Source organism: Gobio gobio, assembly GCF_949357685.1.
Source record: "Gobio gobio genome assembly, chromosome: 11".
In the NCBI taxonomy this organism is placed as follows: Eukaryota; Metazoa; Chordata; class Actinopteri; order Cypriniformes; family Gobionidae; genus Gobio; species Gobio gobio.
Genome location: NC_137104.1, coordinates 9,684,171 through 9,710,222, shown reverse-complemented (window position 1 = coordinate 9,710,222; position 26,052 = coordinate 9,684,171). Strand labels below are relative to the sequence as shown.

Here is a 26,052-nt window from a genome sequence, read left to right as displayed (position 1 = left end):
GATTAACAAATCCTGAAAGTGTTGATAATAGCATTATTTTTTAGATATTTTCCCATCATATGGAAGGCTGCAGTGATGAACATTGAGTAGACAGACAGTCTTTTGATCACGTGAATGCAGTGATCTCGTCATTGCAACGCTATTTTTCTCACGAAATGCTTTCACCACAACTAACAGCAATCAATATCGATATGAATACAGTAAGAGCTTCGTTGTGCAGCATAACAGCATCATTCATTGTAACAGGAGTTTGGGTGTATTCGCGATGTGTGATTCACAGCTCCTAACATTATAGAGTTCTTTGATCGCTCTCTGTAGTAGGGAACTCGTATTAATGTTAAAAAACCTCATAAAGTGACATTTTCATGTCATGGGACCTTTAAGTAATTGCTTATTAACATGCATATTACTAGGATACTGGTTGTTTATTAGTACTTATAATGCACATATTAATGCCTTATTCTGCATGACCATATTCTACATCCCTTATTCCTACCCAATACCTAAACTTAACTACCGCACTAACTATTAATAAGTAGTAATTATGAGACCAGTTGTAGTTAATAGTGAGAATTGGACCCTAATCTGAAGTGTGAGCTTTTATTAAGTGACAATGTTAATATGCCAATCTACTTGAAGCACTAAAACCTGATTTTCACTTTAAAATGTACTGATAACCACCAGAGTCTTTGCCATTCAGAACCAGGCACGTTTCAAAGAAACAGTTGGAGGCTCCCATTCGCTAATGAGAAAAATAGACAAAAACATTATATGCAATGCGACTCCGTTTACTTTATCTCTGTTAGGCCCATATTGAACAACAATATCTCATATTTCACCCTTACCACCATGATTGACCTTATTTTTTACATAAGACTGGATGCGGTCATTTCTAACTTGAATGTGCAGGGCTTCCGTTATCTTCCACTTCCAGTTATTTTAGCTGTACAAAAACAGTCCTTCATGCTGCTTGACATTGCCATAAAGTATTTGTTGTGATTATTTAAATCAGCGCAATCGTGAACAAACTGGATTGTAGCTCAAATAGTCACATTTACTGCACTTTGTTATTCTTCTATTTATTCACCTATAGCAGCTAATGAATCGGAAGTCTTGCACATACACAGAAAATAGCTTACTTCTGCATTGGCTAGAAAACCACATGATGAATCATTATTGTAAGTAGCGTGTCCGTAAAACGTGGCCAATACTCGTATAGAGACGATGCACAGTCACAAAACAGCATCGTGGTAACTCATGAATAAAGGATCACAAAAATAAATAAGAAGGAAAAAAACTATTTATATAAGATATAATTATATGTGATCTGTCAGGCAGGGATTTTTGGGAATGTCCTTTTACTGTTGCCAAAACAATAAATTTGACAGTGTTTTACAGTAAAATTACATATACCTCCCAGCCAAAATAAAATCTCTGCTTGGATTTAAATAGACAAATACTTACTTGACTTTGTCAATATCTTGACCAAAAATGTATGCACCTCTTCATGGAAATAACATCACAACATTTATTTCCATCAAGAGATGCATCAATTTTTGTCAAAGATCTTGTATTGACAATGCAAGAGTCCGGCACTCTGTAAAGTCTCCTCCAGCACATCCCAAAGACTTTCAATGAATTTAAGGTCTGGACTCAGAGGTGCCAATTCATGTGTGGAAATTATTCTTCATACTCCCTCACATCCATTCTTTCACAGTTTAAGCTGATGAATCTTGACATTGTCATCCTGGAATATGGCCATTATGTGTCTTCCTACATGGATGTTTAAGTAATGAAAAGCGTCAGTGTTAGAAGAACTGTTCCTAAATATATAACATGCTAGAAACACAGCAATAATGATCCAGTCATTGACTTTTAAGCATCTATTTAAATCTAAACAGCGACTTTTTTTGCCAGACAGTGTATAATAAAATGTTAAACCATTTACAGTTCTTCACCGTATATGGAAGGCAACTTAGTTGTCCAAGTTAATTCAATTAAACCAAACCGGTCCTTGATGCATCTTATATTTATGACCCAAGTGCATGTCAGTTTCAGTGCGTTTCGCTGTAAGGATGACCCTCGGTTTCTTTTTCCTTTAATTCCTCTGGCAGACCTCAAGCGCTGTGCGTTTTAGGATACAAGTCACTGATATTCGCTCCAGGCTTTGCTTACAAACACAGGCCTGACTGACTTGGCTGATAAGCCTGGGGGTTTCTGGGCCCAGAGCCTACTGGGAGGAGAGCGAGAGAGCGCTGAGGAGGGAAAGCACCTGGAAGCCGTCCACCCTGGAGCAGGGTCACTGAGTTTTGTCTAGAGGCTGGCTGTCCCTACTGTAGCTGTTAACAGCAGAATCCTGCATACTGATTATTCAGAGCTCCTGCAGCCTGTATAAGGCGTTCGATTAATCGCTGGGGTCTGTTTAGAGGTAGAGATACAATATAGCTTGAACAAACGCTTGTGTGTAGACTTTGCCAGCTGTTATTTCATTATTATGTGATTCAAATTGATTATACAGTACAATTAAGACATTGTAAAATGATGTAATTTTTAAAATATAAGGTAACATTTTATTTCGATGTTCCTCTTTAGACATTCTACTAACTATAAGTAACTTTGCAACTACATGTCAACTTATTCTGCTTACTCAAACCCTAACCTAACAGTCTACTAATACACTGAGAATTAGTTGACATGTAGTTGACAAGTTACTTAGTAGAATGTCTAATATGGACAATCAAAATAAAGTGTAACCAAATATAAAACCGTAAAATACGAAATAATTGTATATAATATAATTATTGGATTTTTTTTACTAATTTTTTATTTAAAAACAATGGGTAACACTTTTTGATAGTCCACTGTAGACTATTACACTTTATTTCGATGGTCCTCTTTAGACATTCTACTAACTATAAGTAACTTTGCAACTACTTATAAAAAGGTCCATTTATAATACTATTAGCGCTTCACCCAACGGTTCTGTGTATCACTACACAACACCCTTAGCAACCACTCTTAGCAACAAAAACATATGTTTGTTCTCATTGATATTGTTCATTTCAAGCTTACTGTAACTGTATTATGCAAGTGTATTTCCTGCATTTAGATATAGCACTTTCCTTCAGGTCAGTCCTTTGTCCATAATAAAAAATCAGTTTGTGAATGTGCGCTGCGATATCTTGCCCTTTTAACAGTTAAGGGGTTTTCCCGTGCCTGACAGCGGAAAGAATTTGTCATTTGCATTTTGTTCCGTGTTCACAAGTTTCAATCCTTTCAATACAAAAGTCTTCGCTATTGACCGACTCACTCATACTAAAGACAGTAGCAATGTTTCCATCCACCTATTTTATGCGCATTTTGGGATATTGCATCAAAAATGCTGAATGGAAACGCTAAGATCCACATAAAAAACGTATGCGCTCGTTTGAGTCGTATAAATGTTCTATCCGATACGAAAACATGTGCATAAACTACTATTGAAATGCATTTACCGAATAAATTCCTCAATGTGCATAAAAAAAACAATGTGACCTTTCGCGATGTAACAGCATAAGTGCACTAACCAGTGGAAAAATCGTGTTTGCAAAGCATCTGAAATGCTGTTTTGGTCATTCAGAAATCTGTTGTCAAAGATGCTCGGTATATTTCCCTCCTTGCCAGACAAGCCAGACCCACGTCAAAATTTTGGGTCTGGGAACACACCATTGGCAGGACTAAATCCGAGGGGCGGGATAAACGGTTGATTTTCAAATTCCCTCTGCACGTAATAGGATAGCGCTACAACCAACCAGAGCAACGAAGAAGGTGAAGCGGAGCTAGTTGATAGATTCAACTTTTTATAGATTAAACTCAGAACACGTCTTCCTTTTTTAAGAATGACTTCAGTGCCGTTCTTTGTTCTTTTCTCAAAGAAAAGCTTCGTCGAAGTCACGGCTAAAGCTGATTCGAAAGGCCGCTGTTCGCCTAGCTTCTTTGTCTACAAGTAGTAAGCGGAACTGCTGCAACTCTGCCGTCATTATGTTAAGCCCGCCCACCGACTCAATACAAGATGTGATTGGCCTGACTAGAGTTTGGTTTTTCCTGCTGGCAAGCCAACGGAGATTTGCTAGACGCCTTGGCTGCTAATTATATTTGCTGCCGCTAGGGTGCGTCTAGATTTCTATTTCCCTCCTAGAACTGTCTTACACGACTGCGTTCCCAAACAGCAGCATCTGCCTCTGAAAGAAAGACAACAAGTTTCTCTGAGATGCAAATAATTTATTTTATGCGAAAATTATTATATGGTGGCTTCTCCTGTGATTCTTTAGTGATTTTTTTTAGTGGTAGTTTATCAGGAAGTGACGATTATGTTCTCTTCGACTCACTGGATGGAAAAGTTTTATTTGCAAATGTTTTATGCTATAATGCAATTTTGCGCATAAGTTACATTCGCAACTTTGGATGGAAACATAGCCAGTGTTTGCCGTTATCTAATGGCATAACAATGTAACTTCGTTTGCTGTTCATAGTCATGAACTATTCTTTCCAGTGGAAGGAAGGCTTCTAGTGATTTTACTTTATGAAAGTTGCATTGATGCATATTTTTTGGCTTTAATATTTGTATTGTGTGGTAACCGTTTTATAAAAGCAATAAGGTACCTTTTATACTTTAAAATAAAGTACCTTATTTCTTACATGTCAACTGGCAGTCATTAGAGCATTAGTAGACTGTCTGCTTAATATCTGCTAACACTTTTTGATGCTCCCCAACAGACATTCGACTGACTATAAGTAACTACGTCAATTTATTCTACTAATGAATTACTAATTCTACTTGTTAGTTGACATGTTGTTGCAAAGTTACTTCTAGTTAGTAGAATGCCTAAAATCAAAATATAATATAATGTATAATTTTAAAATCAGATTTTATGTTTATGGTGTTATATTGTATTTGGGATGTTTTTATCTAAAAGATCACTGATTATATAGACAAGAGCGTATACTGCCATTTTAGACTTATAGTGGTTAGTGAGGTCATGTAAATAAGGAGATCTAATTTATTGTATGTTTTGTGTGTGTGTGTGCAGGTTGTGACGTTATGGTATCGAGCTCCCGAGGTGCTGCTTCAGTCCAGCTATGCTACTCCTGTGGATCTGTGGAGTGTCGGCTGCATCTTTGCTGAGATGTTCAGACGCCGGTAAGTTTGCACAGCATCATTGTCTAACTCGCCTACTAATAATCCTGACTAGTTGACTGTAAAATGAAGAAAGATGCTGGATTCAGGCGGGTGATTCTCAGTTAAACGAGTCAAGCATGGATGACCTGATTGCTTGCATGTGTCTGGCACACAGGGAGCAACAAGAGTTATGATTTCCCTTGAGTCTATAAATATTGCACAGGGTGTGTCTTGAATAATAATACTTAACATTAAAATATTTTAAATGCATATTTTAATGTGCACAATATTACTTTAATTAAAAATACAATTTAAATACCTTTTTTTGTTTATTTTTAGTGATAGGGCCCACTTTCCATTCACATAGTGTATATATATATATTAATTATAAATATATACTCACACTATATAATTTTTAAAAAAATTCATTTTATCATTCATTATATATTTTATCATTTAAAATTAGTCTTAGATTTTTTTTTTACAAGATAGAAATTAGATATTTTCCCCTTTTATAGTTTTATGAAATCCTGTTTTAATGTTGTATTTAATTGTATTATATTGTATTTTAACGAAATCCGAAAAAGAAAAGAAAAAAAAACGGAAATGCTAAAAGATAAAACAAAATTTTGAAAATAAATAAATAAAAAGGATTTTTTAGGGCCACACTGCTTCTGACCACATTTTCGCAGGAGGCTGAGGTTATTAAAACAGACATAAAAAACCGTCACTGTGGTTGTGACAGGCACTGCAGACCTGGAGTGATCCGTTCATCTGTGTGCGGTTTAACGAATCTTTCCAACTGCTCAACTCAACACTGGCACATTTATTAAAGCTGCTCAATCCAGTGACAGCAGGATTTAACGGTTCAACGGTTCTTTCTTTGTGGCTTCTAATGTACTTCATCAGAGTGTAGCACATTATAATTATTTATGGTTCTATTTTCTTTAGGCTCTAAAAAGAGAGAGAGATATTAAGATTAAGTTGTGATTAAAGATTAAGCAAATTATTTTTTGTAATTTCTTTCTTCATTGAAAGCACTGTACTTGAGATGCTAATATCTAGATGAGGTTCTTGAAGCAATTTCTCTCATTAAATTCAAACATTAGAAATCCCATCTTAAGTGACTGAAAGGCTAAATAGATAGAGTTGTGCATGAAACAGGTGTATATGCATTGCAGTGTTATTTTAGTTTTATTATAAATTTAAACTTGTGAATTTAATATTGTTTTGTATTAGCTTGGTAAATGTTTTAGTTTGATTTAGTAATTTTATGTGCTTTGTGTCATTTTATAATTCTTTTTAAAAATTATTGATTATTTAGGTTTAATTTCTTTGTTTTTAGTTTTTATTTATTATTTATTTAGTTTATACAAAGTTCTGTCATGAAATTCTAGATGGCGCAGGCTGATACGTCTTTATCTGCTTGCAGTCACATCGTTCTCACAGCACAGCTGATTGGTTCCTGCTGTATCAGTAACCAATGAGCTCGCTGCTCAATCTTCATATACTCGGTCAGCATTTGCTGTAGTAGTTGCAGCGCGCTTTCAGAAACCCTTCACCTTCCCCAGCTCCACCTGTATAGATCAGCTACAGGTAATTTATGGATGCTATTTGTACAGAGCAGTATGTCTTAAGGCCAGGATATTAGGGGTGCTGGAATATCGTAGCATTGGGATGCGAACGTGGACGATTCTGCGTTGATGCAGTAATAGACCATAATCAATTATAGCCTACTGTCGTTTCACTGACATTATTCGTTACATACGTGCTTCTCGCGCTAGCGAAACAAAAAAGCGAGTTAAAAATGCACCCACTATTTTAACATTTACAGTTGTGAGCGTGCAAGTGTGTGCGTGCATGTGTGCGCGAGGCTGCGTGCGTGTGTGAGCGTTATTGTAACTTAAGTACACTATTTAACAGTTTCATGCGCTTTTAGTATTTACTAGTGTTTGTTAGACCTAAATGGCCCTGTCGTCTGCTGTGTTCAGACTGTGTGTTTGATGTTTGCTACATTCAGGAAGTGTACTTTCCTGGAGTATATCAAATAAAAAAGGAGTTTATATATCTGACTGCTTGTATTCATTGACAAAAATGTAGCCATGTGCCACCGATTTGATTTCGCTCTGCAGTTCAGGCTGGAAACTTGTACATATTTCTATAATGTGCTTTCCTGTAACTCAAACAGTAGAGCATGGCGCTAGCAATGCCAAAGTCATGGGTTCGATTCCCAGGGAAAGCAAGATTTGACAAAATGTAAAATGTGTACCTTGAATGCAATGTAAGTCGCTTTGGATAAAAGCGTCTGCCAAATGCATAAATGTAAATGTATACTGCATCTGTTACAAATTTGCAGGGACCAATCACAAACCGGCTTATCCACCTGGCGTGCTATTGGCGGGTTTAACACAATGATGGGTAGAGAAGCGATGGATCGTTGGTCTGATTGGTTGAAGGACTATCCAATTGTGTACAGTCATTTGAACTATGCCCGTTGATCATGCCTCTTGTGCAGTAAAAAATACAGAGCAGACTCCCCAGACTAATGGTGATAGCCAGACAAGCCATGTGCAATAATATTGAAAATGCAATGCATCATGATATTGAATCGAATCGTTGATTTGAATCGTGAGACCAGTGACGATTCACACCCCTACCCGATATACTCACAGCAAAGTTCTTTTTTGTTCTTCACTTAGGGGTGAAAACGAAGTTTGAAATACATTACCAGCGATATACTGTTATCAAATATCTGACACCACCCACACTGCTGAGAGCGAAGTTTAGATGTAAATGTGCTCCGTGCTTTCCTCTCAATAACAAAATAAACATACAACAAAATTTGAGAAAAACAGCAAGCATTTTTATAATAAAGCATAAGAAATGCATCATGGCAACGTGGATATGTTTGCACGTGCTCTGCAGTTCGGCACTCTAGTAAAGTCACATCACGTTTATTTATATAGCTCTTTATACCGATTGCTTAAAATCAAACGGCTTTACCGTATTGAAAAACAGTGTCAGTATCTCGTTTCATCAGAAGTACAACTTCATTTTCTACAATTAAGCAGCTCTCCAGTGTGTTCATGTTTTCACTTGCGAACATCTGGGAAAGAGTTCTTTGTGAAAGAAGGCAGAGCCTCCGCGCACACCTACCTATTACATAATCACCACGGACCAATGGGAGTACAAAGGTGTTTACTAGCCTTTGTAAACTTTTCCAGAACTAAACTTTTCCAGAACGTTCGCTTGGCAAGCTGTTTCAAACTCCCAAAACAGACTCCAAACGAAGTTTGATTTTGTTCGAAATGACGTCACATCAGTTCGTTCTTCGTTCTTCGTCACAGCACACGAACGGACACATGCACACACAAATATGTCAAAATATTCTCGTAAACACAGTTGGTTATGTTTTAAGACCGTTGAAAAGAAAAGATGAAACGCATGTGTAACAGTTAAATTCACTCGCTGTTCTAGACAGAATAACTTTTCTAACTATATTACTTTATTAATACTATATGAATAAAATGAATGAATACATGTATAGTAATGTATAGCCTATATTTTATTAATGAACTGCAGTGTTATTTTACAGTTTCTGTACCTGAATACCTGAAAATGTTCATTTCAATTATTTGTGTAATTGCTCATTTGTTCTTTTATGATTACTGAGTGTTTACTTGTCTTCAATGATGCTTGAAATGTATATTACTTGGGCTTGTTTTTGCTATGGCATTTTTAAACCATAGGCGAAAGTTCCTAGCCTGTTGATTTTTGTTCATGGTATTTCAGCTACAATTAAATGTTTTGCAATTAGACTTGGAATAAATGTGCACGATATCTAAGGTTTTTTACATTATTGGAATCGAAATTAGGAATCGATAAGCAGAATCGGAATCGTTAAAATTCAAACAATACCCAACCCTAGTATTGTGCATTTTTTCATACCACAATTTTTTTATTTGTATCATTTTAATAGAACCGGAATCTGAAAATGTATTTAGATTCCCAGCCCTAAGCGTAGCAGATCTATTCCGCCAAGACCAAACATATCAACATTGTCATATCCATTACCATGCCAAACACGCAGAGTTGTCATGACAGAAATATTTTTAAAGCTTCAACTTTTAATATTTCAGTGTATTCGCCATGGCAACATTTCTAATTTTCATTGAATATTTCTGCTTTATTTCATTTCAATTATCAGAAAAGTTTTATTAGTATTAGTTAAAGATAATAATGCATTGTTGACCCATTTCATTCCAGCCTGTCGATGATGTTGAATTACCCATACCAATTACTGCCGCTGGGGGCGATTGCATGGGCTAATGTTTTCCTCTCCTGACACGCCATAACAAGTGCATAATCGGATGAACAGGGAGATTTCTAATGGAAAGCGCAGACACACACGAGCAGGGACACACTTTCACACACATCCTGTGTTTCACATTCTAACGGGCCCACCTGTCCGCCCCTTCCGGCATCCATTGATGGTGTTTGCTTTGCAGGAACGGTAGATAAACATTAGCTCAGTGCGTAATACAATAATCCTATAGTTCAGATAGGAAAGTTATGTTAAGTTTCGAGCACATAACTATCTGTTTAAATAGTGGCTTTGCGTTTGTTAATTGCTATAGAAACCTTAAAACATCAGTTAAATCCATTCAAGTGTTTGGTTTCCACTCTCTAAAGCCATGTGCCATAAAACGCCACTGTGCTGGGCTCCATTAGTGCCTGAGGGTGGGAGGAGGGTAAAGGGGGGCTTTCACTGCTGCTACCAGCACACCTTTTCTCCTCCTGCAGGTGATTAAGAATGCTTTTTAAAAGGCCACCTGTTGCAGATTAAAGGGCACCTGGGACCAGGTTTCTCCTCTGATGTCTGAGAAGTGCACCGCGCTGTACGTGCCAACCCCTGTAATGGATGTTTTCGATTCACCTGAGAGTTATAAAGATGTGGTGCAGCTCAGCCAGTAACGTTTTGTATGGCTTTGTTTAAGATGGAACTTTAACTGTTGAGGGGACGGCGTTTTCCTGGAGAGGATTGCGTGACGTGGGCCTTAGAGTCTGCTCTGCTTCAGTTGTGTTGTTGAGGGTTTTATAAAAGATCTTTTACTTTTCTAACGCTCACAATGTGCAAAGAGTCAGACATACTTCATGCAAGTCTGCATCTGTATCTCTTGGATGATGTAGGGATCAGTCAGGGTGTTTCTGAATGACATTCTGCTTTTCCAAGGGTTGAACATATTGCGTGACGAGTCAAAAACATGCAATGGCTTTCAGATCCTTCTTTACGCTCTCACAACCTAAAGCTGCTCTCTCCAAAAATAGAGGTACCGACTAGGCGTCATTTATTGTCATTTATTAATTTATTCAAAAATTAATTCAATATATACATTTATTCCAGCACACAGCTCCCTAAATGTTTAGTAGTTTTTAGTAGGATGCAGAATTGCAATAGTGTAGGAACATATATGTGATATAAATATATGAATATTAATTTTTGAATTAATGGTTAGACCACATGACTTTTATTTGAATTTTTTATTTTTATGGTATATTATCTGAAAACATTTTGTTCACCAAATCAGAAACCTAAAACAGGAAATGACATCATAGAGAGGAACCCTGCAGATGTGTATAGGAATATAAATATATGAATATTAATCAGTTACTTAATTGTTAGACCACATGACATTTTAGACTCATTTATTTGATTTTTTTTTTCTTTTTTTTAAATGGTATATTATCTGAAAACATTTTGTTCACCAAATCAGAAACTTAAAACAGGAAATGACATCATAGAGAGGACCCCTGCAGATGTGTATAGGAATATAAATATATGAATATTAATCAGTTACTTAATGGTTGGACCACATGACATTTTAGACTAATTTATTTGAATTATTTTTCTTTATTTTTTTTAAATGGTATATTATCTGAAAACATTTTGTTCACCAAATCAGAAACATAAAACAGGAAATGACATCATAGAGAGGACCCCTGCAGATGTGTATAGGAATATAAATATATGAATATTAATCAGTTACTTAATGGTTGGACCACATGACATTTTAGACTAATTTGTTTGATTTTTTATTTTTTTTATTTTTTTTATTTTTTATTTTTTTTAAATGGTATATTATCTGAAAACATTTTGTTCACCAAATCAGAAACATAAAACAGGAAATTACATCATAGAGAGGACCCCTGCAGATGTGTATAGGAATATAGATATATGAATATTAATCAGTTACTTAATGGTTGGACCACATGACATTTTAGACTCATTTATTTGATTTTTTTTTGTTTTGTTTTTTTTTTCTTTCTTTTTTTTAAATGGTATATTATCTGAAAACATTTTGTTCACCAAATCAGAAACATAAAACAGGAAATGACATCATAGAGAGGACCCCTACAGACGTGTATAGGAATATAAATATATGAATATTAATCAATACTTTAATGGTTAGACTACATTACTTTTTACATTACATTTATTTGATACTTTTCTTGAAATTGTATATAAAGGTTTTTCAAAACCAGCACTTTTCTAAGAAACTGGCACGTGTGCTTTAAACTAGATTTGCCTTTCCTGCATCGTGGACGCTCTTATTCGCAATTGGCTCGCACCTTTTCTGGCAAACCAGTTTTCACAGATTCAGATACACGGATGCATTCCAGAGGTCGCGCGGGTGGAATGTGGCTCGAGACTTGGAGCGTGACTCAACTGCGTGTACTGGCCTGGTGTGAGCGCCCTGTGTGCTGTGCCCACTCACTCAGGAAGCCTCTGCCCCGGCATAATGTCTGCCTTGTGCAAAAAGCCACTAATTCGTTCAAACTACCAAGTAGCCCAAGGGAAGGCAGAATGTGCTCAAGAGATATTCAACCATACTTGTTTTGGCATGACACTGCTTTAGGTGAGATCCCCCCCCCCCTTGACTGTTAGAAAATAGAACCGCTTTTGTCTGATTTAACTGCTCGAGACTCACTTTGCCTTTGAGGGTTTCAGCAGTTGATGCGGTATGTGAAAACACGGCACAAATAAAGGCAATTTTCTTTTTAACAAGCGAGTTCAAAGTGAAAAGGAACACAAGCATCTGACGTATCCGCCTCACCTGCGAAGAATATTCAGCATCTCAAAGGGTTACTTCAGTGATTTAGCATTAAGCTTTGTATTTAAACTAGGTCATTTATGCAGTAGAAATGTGAAATCATTTTTGAATTTGGTGCCTTCTAGACTGAGAAAAGACAAAAATGTATTTGTCTCATGTGGATGAAAGACAACTCCCAGAAAGCACTTGCTTCGCTGCCCTACGAGGCCACTCCGTACACCGTCGTTTTGATCTTCATAGTAATACAATCATTTCGTTCAGTTAGAGAATAAACACTACAGTTAAAAACTGAACGTGTCTTTTCAATAAAGTGTGAGTGAGCTGAACGAAAGTCACGGCACAGACGCAGCAGTGTCAGATTTCATTCATCGAAGAGCTGAGGTAACGTTAAGCGCCAGTCTGGCACGTTTTCTGATCGCATATGGAAGCTAAACTATCACAGGAATTCATTGAAAAGTTGAAACACTCACTTTACTCTGCACCGCGCTCCGTTATGATTGTCCGTGTGGCCGTCTGTGTCTTACATTCTGTGAGTGAGATCTCTGCCCTATGGGCGGGTTGATAACATGCGGAACAGCTCCATCTAGTGGCTGTAGTCTCTAGCCTCTGGCCAAAAAATCCTCCGATGACGCAAATATCGTCATTTTGCGTCATCATCGGAGGATTGTTTCCAAAATAAAATGCATAATTCTCTCGTCTCAGGGGGATTTGAGGGGGGAAAGTACCATAATTTGAATATACTACCGGGTTTCTACTGATATAAAGCCTAACGCTAAATCACTTAAGTTACCCTTTAACCCTATAGTAGTAGCTTTAAAAAAAAAAATCATAAGTTTAAAGGATAGCAGAGTCCACACCACAACTATAACAATAATCGTTGGGAGCACTTTCAGAATTTTTATTTTTTTCCCTGCTGATGAATGAATCTATCTTGCTTTAAAGGGACAGTTCACCCAAAAATGAAAAATCGGTCATTTACTCACCCTGAAGTTGTTTCAAACCTCTTTTGTTGAACACAAAAGAAGATATTTTGAAGAATGTTGGGAACCAGACAATCAGGCCCGGTTCCAGAATCAAATCACTGAGGGTGCTTCCAAAATTACTGAGGGTGCTCTAGTAAAGTGCAGGCTAAACAACGGCTCCACCATAGCAGTGTACAGTGAGAAAAGTCATCACTTTTACCAATAATTGCAAATTTCACCAATATTTTGCTACAAATGTTTGTCTATTAATCTGTTAATCTGCCTTTACATTGCTTTAATGCGTACATTTTATTTATTTTTTAAAATCCTGTTATATTCTATATCATCTGCTCTGTAGAGGACACCAGAACTATTTATTGAGAAAATTAAAAGACATGAATAGACAAAAACAATGGAATTTTTTTTCATTCACCAATCAATTTTTATGCTTCAATCTTTAAAAAAAAAAAAAATCCAAACTATGTATAAAGATGATTCTTTTATGTTTTACTTGATGCAGTGTGTGTGGAAACATGGCCATAAATGCCATTCCCAATCTATGCAATGCATCTATACCAGGGGTGTCCAGTCCTGCTCCTGGAGGGCCACTGTCCTGCAGAGTTTAGCCCCAACCCCAATTAAACTCACCTGTACCAGCTAATCAAGGTCTTATTAGGCATACTAGAAACTTCCAGACAGGTGTGTTGAGGCAAGTTGGAGCTAAACTCTGCAGGACAGTGGCCCTCCAGGACTGACTTTGGACACCCCTGATCTATACACTGTGTCTAAATTGCATATGAATGTGTTTTGGGACAATATGTCATGTTAAAAGACATGTACTAATATTTTAATTAAAATGTCTCATTTTTCATAAGAATATCCAGACTTAAAACTATGTATGTTGCCAGAGAAATTTGCTAAAATATAATGTCCTCTACAGAGGCAAGCCCTCTAATCTGGGTCTCAGGAGGATATTTCTGTCATGCAGAGTGGCATTTATATTTAGATGTCACTTCCGAAACTTTGCAGCATGCAATTGGCCTCTTAGCAACAATAGTTTTATTCAATGAATTTTATAGACTGTAGCCTCGAAAGTGAGCCAAGATCGCTGTACGATCACTAAAATGCTGTTGCTTTGTCAGTTCATCGCAATCTCACCAAGTTCCATTATAAAAATGTCAACAATAAATCTCTTGCTTACATCGTGTCTTGACTTTCTTTGTTAATGAGTGGTTTCACGAGCCTGCATTAACTCAGCACTGAATAAAAACTGACTAAACACCTCTGATCACATTGAAGAGATCAACTGTGATTGGCTACATTACTCACCGCTGCAAATACACGTTGTAAAATAGATTTGACGCTCTCCAGAGCTCGGACACAAATTTGCAAATCTACCAAAGCGCCAATATTCTTACAGTATCAAGTTATCAACTGAGGGTGCCTTTGCTTGTGTTTGAACCGTAGAACCGGGCCTGCAGACAATTGACGGTAACCATTGACTTCCATAGTATTTGTTTTTCTACCATGGAAGTCAATGGCAACCGTCAACTGTGGTTCCCAACATTCGTCAAAATACCTTCTTTTGTGTTCAACGGAAGTGATGCTATTGATGTGAATGGTTTGTTTGTATGGTATTTTTAATACTTTTAGGTGTACCAGGTGATATTGAAATGTTTCTTATTGAGTCCACAATAAAGTATTTGAGGGTGAGTAATGATGACAATTTGAGTGAACTATCCCTTTAAAGAGCTCGAGCATTTAAAACGGCAGATGACAAAACTGCAGCGCACGCTTAGAATAAACAGGACGTTATCATCCGCCTGTATTGTCGTTCTTGGTGTGAACTGGCCTGTAGTCACATTATTAATGAAAAATAAGCAGACTTTTGTCTGTCTTTTTCTCACTAATCTTTCAATAAAGTCTTGAGGGCTTTTGAAACTCATCACGCAAAAATGGAGGCCTAAGGAAACCGTGCACGTGCTCAGTTCTGGCCCTTTGTCTGATTACAGTTGCGATCAAGTTAACGCTCCGAGTGGCTGTGCAGTTTGGCGCTTGTCTTGCCGTAGGGCGACATCTGGTGGTGGCAGAGGGTATTGCAATATTTGTGTTTGCAGCTTATTCAAAGACTTGACTATAAAAATGATTTTGAGCTTAATTTAGTTGATAATTCACATATGTCTCCGTTTCTGTTCTTCGGTTTTGTTCTTTCACACGGTTCATTTTTGCTCTCTCACATAGAGGTTTGTGGAGAGCGAAAGCAGACGGCAGGGATAAATAGCTTTTTTCTCTCTCTTTTACTCGGTGTGGTGTGTTTTGGAGACTGAGCCCTGTGCTTGTGGCTCTTGGAATTTGTGCGCATGCCAAGGGAAGCATGCCCGCCCACGGGTGTCCTAACTGGCCTGAAGCCACAGGCACCAGTAGCAGTCCAGGCGGGTGGACTCCAGCGTGTGCTGAAAAAGCCCTCAGATCTTCTCAGCCTTGGGCTGGCCAGGAAACAACGCATACAGTGGACCAATGTCTGTTATGTGGCTTTAGGACCTTATTTATACAGTGCAGCCTATAAGGATTTTCTTTCTCTTTGCCGCCTTTGCCTCTAGCAGACAGGCAGGAGACATTCATGATTATAGCAGAATTAGGAGCGAACATCTAAACACTTAACCTTTGTTTTGTTTTATGACTGTCTCTGGCCTGCAGCCGTGAATATGATGATTTAATCTGTGCATTTGTTTATTTTAGTTTAGTTTAATTATTAATTTTTGGTTTTATATATAATTTGGTTTTAAGATCTTTTTTTTTTTTCAGTTTTACTTATTATTCTATTAATTTATTTGTTGTTCTTATAATTTTTTAATATTTTGAACTATTATTCTGTTTCATTTTAATTCTTGTTAGTTTTATTAATTTTGTTGTGTGTTTGGACATTGATATATTTTTTAAAAACTAAAATTTATATAGCTTTTATTATTTTTTATTTCAGTTTTAGTACATGTTTAGTACAAATTGAGAAAATGAGAAATGTTTCCTTAGCAACTAGCTGAAATAAAATAAGTTTGTTTATTATATTTAGTTGCCGTCTTTTATTTCAAGCAACAAAACTGTTTTGTTTTATGGCTTTAGTTTTAGTTTGTTAACTATAATAACCCTGTTTTTTGTTTTATTAATTTCAGTTTTCTTTATTTATTTAGTTTTATTTGTTCCAAATTATTTATTCTAATTTATTCATCATGAGTAAAAACTAAAGTGTCAATTTTTTTAAGTGTAGTTATTGCTGTAAAATCAATCATGATATTAATTGCAGTCTTTCCGCTCTCTTTCTTTAGCCCTCTTTTCCGTGGAAACTCTGATGTTGACCAGTTAGGCAAGATTTTTGAGTAAGTACTATTTAATGAAAATAATATAATGCTCTTATACTTGTTGGTCTTGTGTTTAAGATGACCGTGTTGAGATGTAATTGAGATTGCAGTAACTGATTGTTTGGACTCTGATATTCCAGTGTGGTAGGGGTCCCTTCTCCAGAGGACTGGCCACAGGAGGTGGGTTTGCCCCAGAGTGCCTTTTCCCCTCGCCCTCCCCAGCCCATAGAGGACCTGGTGCCTGACATGGATGAGCTAGGCAAATCACTTTTACTTGTAAGTAGTAGATATCAATGCTGAAGATATCTTAAATGCCAACCTGCTTGCACAGGGCATGCTGGGGACTATTTTCAGGCGCTGTGTAATATCATTGCGCCACTGACTTTTCCACGTGTTTTTGTAAAAGGAAAAAAGATTAAAGTAGTAGATGAATTCAAATACTTAGGGGTCATTTTAGAACCAACATTCGGTTTTAAAAAACATATAAAAAAATTGTCTAATATTATAAAATACAATATCTCAGTTTTTAAACATATTCGAAATATGCTCACTTATGATGCAGCAAAAATATATCTGGATGCAATGATTATTTCTCATGTTAACTATTGTATCTCCTGTTGGTCTCAAACAAGTCAAATAACATTAAAACCATTAAAATCACTTTATAATCAGGCTGTAAAAGTATTAGATAAAAAAACATTAAGACATCACCATTGCCAAATTTGTAGGCGGTTAAATATATTAAATTTTGAAAATCTAATTGTATACTCAAATGTTAGGTTAATTTTTAAGATTCTTAATAATAATGCACCTCCACCACTGAGGCGATTTGTACAGCTCTGCTCAGAACAGACTACCAGGACATCTAGGTCCACAAGTCGAAATGACTGTAGATTACCTAAAAGATGCTCTGCCTTTGCAGAGACAGCCTTCTCATTCAAAGCTGTTAAAGAATGGAACAAGCTTCCAGATAGTCGAAAATTAACCTCTGACCTGAGGGACTTCTCTCAAAAGGTTAAAAAGGTATTATTAGAAAACCAACTATGTCAGCACTGATTATGTTAATGTTTAGTAATAATTGACTATAGCAATTTTAAAAGGTTGATTGTAAACAGTATGTACAGGGTTAGCTTAGGCTGATGTGTAAATGTAAATGAGGTTGTAAATAGATAGTGAGTTATTGATGTTTAGATGTATATATTTTATTGTTTTATCTGCCCAGGGACTGCGGATGGAAATTAGCTGTGGCTAAATCTGGTGTAAAGCATCTTTTCTTTTGTAAGATTAATGTACTTGCACATGGTCCCTGTCAAATAAATAATAAACTTAAACTTAAAAACTGCACCCATGGGACAGCAGCAAAGTTCCTTGATTATTACGCAGGAATGAGAGTATAGTTCCTAGCCATATCGTCTAGAAAATCACAACTTTTAATTTTCCACCGGTCGTAGTACACGATGTAACTACAGAAGAGTCTTTAAATAAAAAATAGGAAAAGTATCAAAACGCTTTGGTAAATTTTTTGAGTGAGATGCTAACAGTCTAATCAGATTCCGACCCGGAGATCGTCTGAATGGATTCGAAAATGGTAAAACTCAACTGTTTAACTCTAGGGGAGTTGGAAAATGAGCCTATTTTCCAAAATATTGGCGTGTTCCTTTAAGCTAAATTAATGCAGTTAATGCTAAATGAAGAAAATATTGACTGTTATGTGGCGTTCACACCAGACGCGATTCGCGCGAATAATTCGCGCTAATCGCGCGAAGGTGGACGCGTGTACATTTTGAGTTTACTCGCGCGAATCGCGCGTGAAATTCGCGCGAATCGCGTGTGACATTCACTGCACAACAGATGCGAATTCGCGTCATGGGAGGGGCTTCCGCCAGCAGCTCGTCTCGTTGAGAAATGGCTGACATGGGCTGTGTTTACATGTCTTTTTTTTGTTCATATCTACTGTTAATGTGTGACAAAACGTAGTTTTAAGACTTTTTCAGTCGATAATGTAGTTGTTTAAAGCTCAAATCTGTGGTTTATTTACATAAACAGTGCCTATTTGAACATTTTATCTGCCGTTGTCGGAGCTGTGAGCTCCAGCGGACAGCGCGCTCAGCGCACGTGAAAGCCGGCGAGGGCAACCTTTCCTCGGCCAGTCCTTCTGCCGTCTCCCGCTGGCTCTGATGTCTCTGTGGTGTGTCTCGAGCTATAATTCGTCTTGTAACGGCCGATCTTTGGTCTCATGGATCTATAATTTGTTCCCTGGCAAATCGTTTAGGCTGAGGGCAAAGATAAGTTTCATTACTTTATATTTTTAGGCTATAACTGTACGTTGCAGTTGTAACGTTAGCCTACTAGCACTGACTTTGAATGTTTGACTGCATTGTTGCTTTGTTTCATGTATAGCTTGTTATACATTACTGATACTTTTGTATTATTGATCATACATAAACTTGCATTTAACAAAAAGAGACTGGGTTGTGTTTCATGTCATTTAATGTTATCACAGTGATAATCATATTGTCTGAACCAGATATCAATATACAGATTTTCTCTTCATTGTTGTCACTACTAGAGCAAGCTCCTGATTGGTTAACGCGGCGCGAAATATCCGCCAAAGTTCAGATTTTTCAACTTGAGCGTTTCGCGCGATTCACGCGATTCGCGCGAATCGCGCGTTCAAAACGCTCAAGTCGCGTCCTTCTCGCCGCCTCAATCGCGCGAATCGCGCGAATCTCGCCGCCTCATTCGCGCGAATCGCGCCGCAGAATGCCATTTCGCGTCTCTGCATTGACTTAACATGTAAATCACTCGCGCGAATCGCGCGAATCGCGTCCGGTGTGAACGCACCATTACAGTGTATATATTAATTATAATATACTATATTATAATAAATATATAATAAATATTATTATATATTTTAATACATATTTACATGGTAACAGTCAGTATTTTCTTTAAAGCATAATTGCACCCCCCCCCAAAAAAAAATACTGAAATATTCAAGAAGGTTATATTATATTTTATTTTATTATATTATATTAATTACATTATATTATATATTATATTATATTAATTATATTATATTATATTTATATATTAATTATATATTATATTATATTATATTATAATATTATTTTATATTATATTATATAATATATTATATTATATTTATTATATTATATTATATTATATTATATTATATTATATTATATTATATTATATTATATTATATTATATTAATTATATTATATTAATTATATTCTTGAATAGTTTCAGGGGGGGGGGGGGGGGTACTATTATGCTTTCAAGAAAATATTGACTGCTATTATCTTTTTTAATAATCTTCAGGCACCTGCTACAGGGTACAATCATTAAAATAAAAGAAAGTAAAAAAAGAAGACGACTTTTTAAAGTCCCCCTACAAGGTGCACAAAGTGACTTCCAAAAGAAAGAATAGTTTCTGAACTGCCTGAAATGAGTCTTCAGTAATTCCAGTCTTACTTCCTGCACAAACCTAACCTGCACAAATTTGCATAATGTCAGCCTATGGTCTTCATTGGCTGCCCATAAACAATGTCTGCTTTGACCCTCAAACACTGTAGTTGTAGCTGAGGAAGAGTTTGGGTCGTGTTGTCGACATGTTGAGAAGATGCTGTTTTCAGCCCTTCGAATGCAAATCCACTTTGCACTTCCAAAGGATGAGGATGTTAACATCTCATCTACAATTTCCAACAAACAAAATGAAAACTTACAGCTTAGAAACGGCCTGCTTGTTCTTGCAATGGTGGTTCGGGTTGATCAGCTGCTACTTTCATTGTTTTATGATTGGACTCAGGCTCGAATGCGGTAAAACCGATGCCATCGTTACTGCTCATATTACTGTCCTGAGGAAGCATCCGGATCTGAAATTCTGATATGAAAAGGGCCACTACGTTCCTAATGCACGCTGTAAGCGGTAGACCAATTACAACAGACTGGGCCGTTTGACCAATCAGAGCAGGGTAGGCTCTCGGAGAAAAGGGTTTTGAATCCTTTATCAAACCATTTCAGAGACACTGAGAAAAGAGCTGCAATGAATGTTATGAGAAAATGAAAGTGTTTTTTGACCTTGGATGCATGTTAACACATTGCAGGAGACCTAAAAAACAACTTTAACTTGTCATTGAAGAATTAAAGGAACACTCCACTTTTTTTGAAAATAGGCTAATTTTCCAACTCACCTAGAGTTAAAGGTGCACTATGTAACATTTTTTCAGTAAAATATCCAAAAACCACTAGGCCAGTGTTATATATTTTGTTCAGTTGAGTACTTACAATATCCCAAATGATTCCAACTATTTGTAAATCATGAGAAAATTGCTATTTTAACCAAGGAACCGGGACATGTGATAGAGTCGCCTGTCGATGGCATCATATCTGCGTTCCCCTCAGTTTGCGGTTTTATTTTGCAGAAACGCTTTACTCTCACTGCAGTGTGAACAAGTGTCATAGCAGCCGCAGAGCGAACCCTAACGTCATAACATCATTTTCAACACACTCAGATGTATCTAATATGATAATCAGAGCTGCGTTACCTCATATTCATGACCGGGAAAGCAGAAATGGCGCCGGCGACTGTGGCATAATAAAAGTCCCGCTGCTCGTGAGGCTTGTGTTGCGCTCTTCTTATTAACAATCGCTCCTACTTCTGCTTCATACTACAGTAACGTTAATAATCACATCCATGGACATGATTTCTGCCCGAGTCCTATCCCGATTCTTTTCCACCGGCTGTGAGGTGAAGACCACATGTCCCAAGATTCTGCGCTCAAACTTGGCATCATCAAACTACGCCTTTGTTTTGAATAGGCGAACTCTAGTGGACGGAAAAGCTACATAGTGCAGCTTTAAACAGTTGAGTTTTACCGTTTTCAAATCCATTCCTGGATCTGGCGGTAGCCCTTTTAGCATAGCTTAGCATAGATCATTGAATCTGATTAGACTGTTAGCATCTCGCTCAAAAATGACCAGAGTTCTGATATTTTTCCTATTTAAAACTTGACTCTTCTGTAGTTACATTGTGTACTAAGACCGACGGAAAATGAAAAGTAGTGATTTTCTAGACCGATATGGCTAGGAACTATACTCTCATTCCTGCGTAATAATCAAGGAACTTTGCTGCCGTACCATTGGTGCAGCGGCGTAATGATATTACACAGCTATGTAGACAGAAGTTAGCCTATTTTCAGGTGCTGAGTATGATGATGTTCATTTGACCCTTGCCATAGAGTGTGTTTACTTAATGTTTTCTCTTCTCGTTTCCCCCCCTGCACAGCGTTTCCTGTCATTCAACCCCTCCAGAAGGATATCAGCTTATGATGCACTGTCTCACCCATACTTCCAGAGTCTCGACAGCACCAGCAAGAGTCTGTACGCCCAACCCTTGCCCAGCAAAAAGCCCTCCCTGGAGGAGAGAGCTGCTTGAAAGACGTGGTGGAAAGACCCCCCATCCAGTCCCCCCTCCCTCCCTTTGAACTAGTCTTCCATAGCATAATGTCACTTGCTGCTTTTAGAAACATCACCGCAACTATTGGTCGATCGTATTTTTCTTTGCCCTCACTACTGCCAGCTAATACAGACCAACAACATGCTGCCTGGATTTACGTTTTTTACAATATCAGAAGCTGCTCTCGTCTCCCACCCACCTTCCTCAAAGGAAGTTCGTCTGCTCAGAGGAAAATGCGCTTCTCGATTCTGAAGCCGCATCTCAACACTGCCAGGGATCCGTCTGTTTGCTTGAATGCAATGCACAGTAACTGAGTCTTAGCTGCATATCACTGCCATGAACCAGCTAGGTCTTACATGGGACCGCGTCAGTCTCACTCGGATCGAGCAAACGTAGAACCGCAACTACTGCAAATTCAGGCCCGTTGAACGGAACCTCTTATTTTACACAATCGCTAATTCACATTGTTTTGAGCTCACTCTCGGAGGATTTCTGTGGCGTTTTCTGCCATGTTGTTACTCTGCAGTTCCTCGTGTGTGACTTTTTCCGATGACTGCATAACCACGGACACGCAGAATCATTTAGTGCTCTATTTAATACGGCATTTTGTCACAAGCATCCTGGTGTTGTCGCCAGGACAGAGCTACCAAACGCTTTGAAGCACTAGTTAACACCACATTTCCTTGACATTATAATGTAATTCTACTTGTATTTTTTTTTTCCCTTCAACATAAATTCCACATCCTGTTCACTTATTTTATTATGTCAGTGTTGATTGTTGACATTTTGTTTGGCATGTTATGTCTTAATTCTAGTGAACTTGAAGGTGTAGGTTGTTGTAGAAGACTCGTTGATGTATACCAAACAGTCTGCACCCTGTCATCAGGGATTTAGCGCCGAGACTTGCGTAGTCGAAGGATGACCCGCGCCGGGTTGCAAGTTGATTTTAGGGTTGGTTTAGAGCAGAAATAAGCCGAGATGGGTAACAGAAATACACGTTAGCGCGTAGTAATGAAAGTCTAGTTAAAGTAGCTGTAGAGTTGGTGAGTGTTATGTTCGAGGTCAGGTTGCGAGATTCGTTCGAGGCTCGGAGAGTGATGTATCATCCCAATAATTGAGGTCCTTTTTATATACACGCTATGCTACATCCTTCCGTTTCCCATTTGACTTAATTGTCTGGATAGATCATCACAAAACATGTACCAAGCCGCATAATAGATGGGTTTGCTGTAGCCCATTCGGTGCCTTTGTGTTTAGCATGTGACGAAAAAGTGGAGGGAAGGAAGGAAGGACGCTGCTTCAGATTTTAGCATTTAGCCTGGTGGGTCCAGGTGAAGCTGTTTGATGAGGGATGAGGAGCTATAGGCAGGCACTGTAGTACTACAAAACATTCACACGGTTAAAGGGATAGTTCACATGATTTACACGCTCTCATGTTGTTCAAAAACCTCGTGGAACACAAAAGAAGATATTCTGAAGAATGTTGGTAAGCAAACAGCATACATTTGACTTCCAATGTATGGACAAAAACAAACACTGAGACTTTTCTCCAATTATTGTTTTGTGTGTTCCGCAGAAGAAAGTCAGTCATGCAGGTTTGGAGCGAGTAAATAATGCAAGAATGATCTTTTGTGGGTGGACCATAGTCCACCTTAAAATGAAAATTAAGTCAACACTTACTCACCCTCAAGTTGTTCCAAACCCGAAAGAGTTTCTTCTATTGAACACAAACAAAGATATTTGAAAGAAAATGGCCATTGACTTCCATAGTTGGAAATAAATACTATGGAAGTCAATGAGTGCCGCCCAACTGTGTGGATCCCAACATCCGTTCAAATATCTTCCTTTGTGTTCAATAGAAGAAACTCATAGGGGTTTTGAGCGACATGAGAGCGAGTAAATGATGCTAGAATGATCATTTTTGGGTGGACTATCCCTTTTAAAGGGATAGTTCACCTTAAAATGAAAATTAAGTCATCACTTACGCACCCGTTCAATAGAAGAAACTCATACAGGTTTGGAGCCACATGAGGGCGAGTAAATGATGCCCGAATGATCATTTTTGGGTGGACTATGGGACCTTAAAATGAACATTAAGTCAGCACTTGCTCACCCTCAAGTTGTTTCAAACCTGCATGAGTTTCTTCTATTGAACACAAATAAAGAAATTAGAAAAATAAAAAAAATACTATGGTGCCGCCAACTGTGTGGTTCCCAACATTCTTCCAAATATCTTCTTTTGTGTTCAACCGAAGAAAGAAGCTCATACAGGTTTGGAACGGCTTGAGGGCGAGTGAATGATCATTTTCGGGTGAACTATCCCTTTAAGCACTGATGCTTGATTCATTCTCTCAGGATCAGTTTACTCATTCTGTCACATTCCATGCTCAGGTGTATTTATGACTAGTTTTAGATTCAACAAGGGTTCAGGTTTTCGCTTAACCATTAATCTCACAGTAGTACTAATCGATTATGGTCTCAAAGCTATCTGGATACAATAGTGTTGGGTTATTTATGTCATTAATTTACATTTCCATATATGAATTTTTGGAGCAGATAACAAAACATACAGGTGGTCATTTCAGCATTTATTTTTTATTTATATAATATTATTATTAATATTATATTTTATGTATTAGATCACTGTTGTGTGGCGACTTTTGTACTGTTGACTTTTTCCAATCTTCTGTGATCAGCTATTCGTCGTCTCAATCTAACAAATGATTTCAATTGATCATCGGTGTAAGACACCAGCATTTTTAAAAAATGTTACGCTGGCACAGCTTTACCCCTCCTCCAAATAAGTCTGTGATTGGATTTGGGGATTTAAGAGGGCATTAGATATCAAACGATGTAACTGTATGCCTTAATGTTTGTGGGTCTTGTATAGAACTAATCTGTTTTTATCTTGGTTGGTCTGGTGAATAACTCATAGTGTTTTAACAATTATAAATGTATTAAACGTTAGGCTTTCGAATGTACGACCCGTTCTTGTTAGTGATTTGAATTTTTGGCGTGAAGTCATGCTGAAAAAAAAATAGCACCTTTGATATTTACCCATCTCAGTGCTTTTCCCCGTTAAATATGCTTTTTTTTATTTTTAGTCAATCTGTTGTGGATCGTTTAAGAAAATGTCTTGTTGTTTGAAATGATTTTCTTTAGTTAGTCATTTGGTTTATGTAATCGGATATCATTTGAAGCAAATTCCTTTTGAAATTGCTGGACGTTTGGTACATAATGTTTTGCTCCCTATACATTTTGTTCTTATTTATTGATGAGATGACCGCAATGCTTAAAGGTACACGCCGACTTTTTGGGAGCTTGTTCACCGTATCCCCCAGCGTTAAATAAGTCCATACACACCATTCTCATCTCTGTGCGTGCCATAACTCTGTCTGACGCACCCACCGCTAGCTTAGCTTAGCACAAAGACTGGAGGTAAATGGCTCCAGCTAGCCTACAGCTCAATCAGAGACAAAATAACGCAACGTTTTCCTAATAATATGCGTAATAATTGAGGAACTTTGCTGCCGTACCGTGGGTGCAGCGGCGTAGTGATATTACGCAGCGCCTGAAAATAGTCCCCAGCACACTCTCTGTGCAAGCAGGTTGTCACGTTGGTTATGTTGACGGAAGTTAGCCTATTTTCAGGTGCTGCGTAATATCACTGCGCAGGAATGAGCCATATCGGCCTATAAAATCCGTCGGTCTTAGTACACGATGTAACTATAGACATCACAACATGTAAATAGGAAAATGTTGGCGTTATTTTGTCACTTATTGATCAGTAGGCTAGCTGGAGCCATTTACCTCCAGTCTTTGTGCTAAGCTAGGCTGGCGGTTATGGCACGCACAGAGATGAGAATGGTATGTATGGACTTATCTAACTCTGGGGGACACAGTGAATAAGTCCCAAAAAGTGGGCGTGTTCCTTTAATAAGGCTTATAAGATTTGTATCTGATTGGACGGTGATGAACCAAT

At 37.6% G+C, this 26,052-nt stretch overlaps 1 protein-coding gene across 1 annotated transcript in view; it reads left to right on the top strand.

Moving 5' to 3' along the window:
- cdk6 (cyclin dependent kinase 6) overlaps window positions 1–24,053 on the top strand; it is a 62,536-nt gene extending 38,483 nt beyond the window's left edge. The window contains exons 5-8 of the mRNA XM_079828845.1: window positions 5,070–5,179; window positions 16,556–16,606; window positions 16,729–16,864; window positions 21,900–24,053. Coding sequence (XP_079684971.1) covers window positions 5,070–5,179; window positions 16,556–16,606; window positions 16,729–16,864; window positions 21,900–22,049 — 447 coding nt within the window. The 3' untranslated portion in view covers window positions 22,050–24,053. The remainder of the gene's footprint in view (window positions 1–5,069; window positions 5,180–16,555; window positions 16,607–16,728; window positions 16,865–21,899) is intronic.
- The last annotated feature ends 1,999 nt before the right edge of the window (window positions 24,054–26,052 follow it).